This window comes from Betta splendens, chromosome 6 (genome assembly GCF_900634795.4).
Source record: "Betta splendens chromosome 6, fBetSpl5.4, whole genome shotgun sequence".
NCBI classification, from domain to species: Eukaryota; Metazoa; Chordata; class Actinopteri; order Anabantiformes; family Osphronemidae; genus Betta; species Betta splendens.
Genome location: NC_040886.2, coordinates 17,526,961 through 17,533,095, shown reverse-complemented (window position 1 = coordinate 17,533,095; position 6,135 = coordinate 17,526,961). Strand labels below are relative to the sequence as shown.

At 44.8% G+C, this 6,135-nt stretch overlaps 1 protein-coding gene across 1 annotated transcript; it reads left to right on the top strand.

The window, feature by feature from the left end:
* Nucleotides 1-3,420: 3,420 nt before the first annotated feature.
* LOC114856747 (acyl-coenzyme A thioesterase 1-like) lies at nucleotides 3,421-4,816 on the top strand. The gene is made up of 3 exons (XM_029152431.3): nucleotides 3,421-3,446; nucleotides 3,614-3,804; nucleotides 3,880-4,816. Exons 1-3 carry the CDS (start codon nucleotides 3,421-3,423, stop codon nucleotides 4,170-4,172), a joined length of 510 nt encoding a protein of 169 aa, XP_029008264.2. The 3' UTR covers nucleotides 4,173-4,816.
* The last annotated feature ends 1,319 nt before the right edge of the window (nucleotides 4,817-6,135 follow it).

Here is a 6,135-nt window from a genome sequence, read left to right as displayed (position 1 = left end):
AAACCAATGCCCACGTCATCTTTTGATTCATGATCTTATGATCCACTACTCAGGTATTCTACAGTAAACACAACACAGCTCATGTTCATACTCATTTCTGTCAGAACGTGAAGGTAGTTTGGTTTGAACTTTTCTCTGTAGCATAACTGAAAACATAGAAGACTCAACTGTCTTCTAAATTTGAAACAACAAAAACTCAAAGGTCTTTTCTAGTTTGATTTATTGCCATGTTTGAAGAAATGCTTTTTTTTCCAGTTGTCAGAACTACAGTTAAGTAAATGTACAGTAAACACATAGTGACGTCTCTGACGCCTCAGTTAAAGGTGTGACACCAACGCTGAACCACATCTGTACAGATTCTAATAATTTATAAAAACCCATTAGTATTCAGTCCCGTCTGTGTGTGGGTCTGTGGGTATGTGCGCAAAGAATCTGCCAAGAGACAACCTAAGACTGGAACTGGATTTTTAAAACAAAACCGGAAACTAGAACAGAACAAGGCAATGATGCTGGATCCATGACAAAGGTTCCCTTTGCTTTAATGTGTGTCATCTACACAAACAATTTATTCACCAAAAAGTTGTGTAACTACTTCAGCTTTTTGCACGTTTATGTAATGTTTGCATGTCGTCTCATTGCATCAGTTTCCTGTGAGGACGTAGACTCTATTTATTTACTCATTCATCTAGTCTGTATGAAAGTCAAAAGTTGTCTTTGTTGTGGCTTTACCTTCATGTCCTGACCGTTTTACATTTGTGCAGCTTTCTGTTCATCTTATCCAAACTGATACATCAACTTGTATCCGTGATCGTGTCTCAGTCCCCGAAATTAACATCAAATCACAATGACACTGGTCCTCTCACTGGTCTAAGGGGGACCAGACTCATCCAAACCTGAGCTTCAGTGTTTAGCTCTCAGGGTTTTAGAGTGCGTATAATTAATCACAATGTGACGCCATGTGAAAAAAATCTCAAGTTACGTTCAGGAAAACCTGGAACTTAAACATCTGTGTTACACTAAATATGTTAAGACAACTATGTAGAAACTACAAAGTAAACTAAGAACAGAAACTTGTAGGCTCATTTCTCCTAAGATCAAACCAACACAGCTCATTCATCATCTTTTTGAATGATACACTAGATTAGATCAGATTCAACTTTATTGTCATTACACATGCACAAGTACAGAGCAACAAAAAGCATTTTAGGTTTAATTCATATATATTCATAATTTATATGAATATTGGCATTAATTTACAAGTAGATAAGAATATATCCTATGGCAATCAGGAATATGCAAGTAAATATGAATATGATATACAGTTGCTAATTGATATAATCAGGAATTTACATATTAACCTACAGTATAGAGGTGTCTAATTAAATATAGATGTGCCATGGATATGTGCGTTCACATGTGAATTTGTACAGACTCGTGCAGTAATATTAAATAGTGCAATTGTTATGAGGAGAATGCAGGGGTTTTTGAGTGTGACAAAGGAGTCAGTTCAATGAAGCTCTAGGAAAAAAGCTGTTCCTCAGTCTGCTGGTTCTTGTTCAGGGGAACCTGAGTAGTGTGTGTTACGACACCCCAAGACCAGACAGAACGGAACCCAAATGCAGTCACAGGCGAGGATGGGCAGATACCAATTGGCGTTTATTATAAATACACTGAAAATTACAATGAACTGAGGGTCACTACCAGGTGTACCAGAGGTGTTGCTGGTCCAGGTCTTATATGTCAGATATGATCCCCAGGAACTTAAAGGATGAGACAGCCTCAATATTGTTCATACTCATTTCTGCTAGAACGTGAAGATAGTTTGGTTTGAACTAGTATGCCTTGATAGCATAACTAAAAATATAGGAGAAACGGCTGATACACAGTGTGTGGTGACATCTTTTGTCACATCAGTTACAGGTTTGACCTCAATTTTGAACCACGTCCGTACAGATTCTCTCTGAAAAAGTCCAGAATCTTCCTCCAGGCGTCTTCCTGAGCCTGAGAATGTTCCACCATCTCTCCGCCCCACAGAGTGTTTACTGCAAAGACATAGTAACAACCACTCAGGTTCCAGATTTTCAGTCTCTAAACTTTAATAGTCCAGCTTTAAACCTACAAAGGGTTGGCGTGTCAACAGTTGTTCTGAAGTTGCTGGATCTGGTGTGTGGTGAGTAGGGAGGTTCAATCAGGTGACCGGCGTTTGGGTACGAGAGCACAGTCAGCAGGTGGCTGTTGGCGGCCTGCTCCATCATCTGCTTCATCTGCAGCAATGAAGCTTAAAAAATTTAATAGCTGTCCACTGTCACAAAAACGAATAAACTGCTGGTGCTGAGTAAACATGGACTTTCATTGGACACGTAGGCTCTTGCGGTCTGCGTAAACATGGAGCTTTAAAAGTGGGCCTTGGTAAATGGGTTTTTAAGGGTGCTTCGCAGAGGGTCTGTTGCAGACACCCAGCTGACCTTTTTCAACCTCTCAGTTCTTTCTGCAGAAGAACCAGCGGGTTAATTCGCCCACCACCTCTCTAATGATTATCATACATTTCATATACAGTTTTTTGGATTGTAACTTACGCCAAGCTTAGTAGGAAATCTACTCAAGTCTTTGCACATGAAGCCCAAGGAAACCAACAATGAATTACATGATGATACAAAGATTGACAGAATTAAAAGTTAAAGGTTTCCAGAAGTAAACTATTCAGGTTGTTTCTGTGTTGATAAGATACATACTGTATTGATCCCTGTTATGGGAAAAATTGTCTCTTCCTTATTTCTATGTGTCTTCCTTACTTCTATGCAGTTATTATATGATTTATGACTTATGTTCTGCAATTAATATCTTATGTTTTGTCTTACTGTATGCATTTGACATTTCACCTAGATTGTTCAATGGTTGTCTCTGCCTGATAGACTCTCAACTCTAGCTCCCAAACCCAAGGTCGGGGAGTTGTGTCTCTGTCTGTTGAGACTTGGTGCTCCTTTCTCACAGATAGTAGGACGTCAGCGATGCAGGTGTGAGAATGTAAATATCTTCACACACACTGCGACAGGGAGGAGATGGTGCATGTAATTTGATTGGGTTAGAAAGACATTCCACCCTAGTCGGACAGAGAAGCTAAAAGGCAGAAGCAACTTGAGGATCGTGGGCTCTTTGCATCACACCTTCGTGGTGTGTGCACTGATCTCCCCAGCTGGTTTTTTTGGTTTGTTGATGTGCACGATCAACATCCATGCTTTTTATTTGCTTTCCCCATTATTTTTATTTTCTTTATTATTTCAATAAATCGCACAAAAGGACAACTCTCTCTCATCTACTTCTTTATGGAAAATTTCCACCACAATCCCTTAGAGACATTGTGTTCTCTGCCGCTCCCCCTCCGATGGGGAACCAGGGAGCTAGTGTAAAGTGTCTTGCTCAATGAAACACCTGGTGGGATTCAACCGGTAACCTTGTGCTTGCCAGGCCGACGCTTTACCTATTGAGCCACTTAACTTTGTTGATGGATCAAGTTAGGCGTCATCAGAGATGTCAAGCATCTGCCTCGACAGGTTGGGTTTGTTTTTTAATATAATTCATCTTCAACTTTTCAAATGTGCTTCCCATCCCTCAGGCTGAGAAAGATGAACGTCCAGACTCCCATGGAGGTCACCGTGTCCGTGTTCAGGGGCCACCAGACTGAGGGCTTTGAGGATCAGGGGCCGTTGGTGTCTGTGGTGGTGGAGCGTTGGTACATGGCGCCTGGTGTCTGCAGAATCCCAGTCACAGAGGGGGGCCTCACTGCAACCCTCTTCCTGCCCTCAGGTAGGACCACGTTTGCTAGCAGAAATGACTGTGTAATCTGGCTACGTGCTGACGAGTGTCTGATCTTGTCCGAAGCCTCTGGACTTTTCCCTGGTATCTTGGACCTGTGGGGAGGTGGAGGGAGGCTAGTGGAGTACCGTGCAGCACTGCTGGCCTCTCGTGGCTTTGCCTCTCTGGATCTTGACTATTTGACTCCTAAAATCACCTTGGGAACAGGAGACAGGGTGGACACGGAGTACTTTGAGGTAAACACGCTGATTACTGTAATGACCATTCAACCCCACTGTTATCAGTGTAACACTGAATTAGACTTTGACAAGATTATCATTTGCCATAGTGATGAAAAGGAAAACGATTTGGAAAAGTAATAGGACAGCTTATTATTGAAAGCTCACTAAGTAGCAGTTGTGGTGGAGACAACCATCCATCAATCCATTTTCAACTGCTTAGCCAGGGCCGGTTTGCGGGGGCAGCAGTCTGAGAAAAGAGTTCCAGACTTCCCTCTCTCCGGACACTTCCTCCAGCTGTTCCGGTGGGACCCCAAGGCGTTCCCAGGCCAGCCAAGAGACGTAGTCTCTCCAGCGAGTCCTGGGTCTCCCTGGGGCCTCCTACCGATTGGACATGCCCAGAACACCTCTCGAGGCTGTTGTCCAGGGGGCATCCAAACCAGATGCCCGAGCCACCTCAGCTGGCTCCTCTCGATATGGAGGAGCAGTGACTCTACTCCGAGCTCCTCCCGGGTGACAGAGCCCCTCACCATATCTCTAAGGGAGCGCCCAGCCACCCTACGGAGGAAGCTCATTTCGGCCGCTTGTATCTGTTATCTTGCCCTTTCAGTCATGACCCAAAGCTACTGACCATAGGTGAGGGTAGGACCGTAGATTGACCGATAATTTAAGAGTTTTGCCTTTTGGCTCAGCTTGTGAACAAGACCCCAAGACACTTGAACTGCTCCACTTTGGGCAGGAACTCTCCTCATAACCTGGAGAGAGCAAGCCACCTTTTTCCTGTCGAGAACCATGGCCTCAGACTTGAAGGAACTGATTCTTATCCCAGCCAGTGCACGCTGGGGGTCCTGGCAAACTCCCACAAATCCTTAAGCACCCTGCTGAGAGTATAAAGTTAGTCCAGCGTTCCACGACCAGGCCGAAAAACCCCATTGTTCCTCCTGTATTCGAGGTTCAACTATCGGCCAAATTCTTCTCTCCAGTACCCTGGTATAGACTTTCCCGGGGAGGCTGAAAAGTGTGATCCTCCTATAGTTGGAACATACTCTCCTGTCCCCCTTTTTGTGAAGAGGGACAACTGCCCCTCTTTTCACCCGAGTGTCCAAAACATATCACTGAAGGTCAGATGAATTGACTACAAAGTCCGGCCTAGGGTGTCCTGGTGCTATGTGCACTGATGGACACCCTTATGTTCGAGCTTGGTGTTTGTTATGGCCAAACTGTGCCTAGCACAGAAGTCCCATAACATAACACTGCTCGGGTTCAGATAAGGGAGGCTGTTCCTCCCAATCACGCCTCTCTAAGTATCACTGTCGTTGCCCACGTGGGCATTGAAATCTCCCAGAAAAACGATGGGGTCCCCAGTTAGCACCATGTCCCGATAGCTATCCAGGGATTGGGTCGCAGAGATTCACGCCTTCAAGTGCTGCCTAATTCACTATGCATCACCCCCCTGCGGCTCCTCCTGTGGATGGTGGGTCCACCTGAGGACGGTCCCACGTTGCTCCTTTGTGCTGTACCTGGCCGGGCCTATTCCGACGAGGCCCGGCCGACAGGCGCTCGGATATGAGCCCCAACCTCGGGCCTGGCTCCAGTTTGGGGCCCCGGCTGCACCATACAAGGCAACGTCTCAGCCCTTGTTGTTATTCTTTTTATAGGGGGTTTGTGAACCGCTCTTAGTGAGAACTAAAAATCCCTGCTAAGCAGGAAAACTAAACACTACTACATTAGCAACCCTAAAACGCTCCGTACACTTTGGGCAACAGAAACTCTAAACATGAAACGTGAAAACACAAGACAGTCACAGACCTTTGCAGGAGACAAAATATCAAATTAAACCAAAACTCTACTTCGTCCAAAACTCCTCTCCATAACTAGTAACTCTGACGTAGCTTCCCAGTTTTAAAACACCAGCAACGGGGGAAACAAAAGGCATGACTTAAATACAAGCTAAAACGGGTGGACAACATCAACTGATCACAGAACCCAGGAAATGAACTCAAGATTACCCACACTAAAAACACAGGTGTGCCTGTAGCGGCGCGAAAGCTGATTGTCACAATCCGTCACCCAGGACCTGATTGCCTTGGGAGACCTTACCAGG

Excerpts from the sequence above, each read along its gene's own strand:
- LOC114856747 (XM_029152431.3), top strand. The coding sequence starts at position 3,421 with ATGAAACACCTGGTGGGATTCAACCG. Across the intron at positions 3,447-3,613 it reads CACCTGGTGGGATTCAACCG|GCTGAGAAAGATGAACGTCC; the intron begins GTAACCTTGTGC and ends CCCATCCCTCAG. Across the intron at positions 3,805-3,879 it reads AACCCTCTTCCTGCCCTCAG|CCTCTGGACTTTTCCCTGGT; the intron begins GTAGGACCACGT and ends TCTTGTCCGAAG.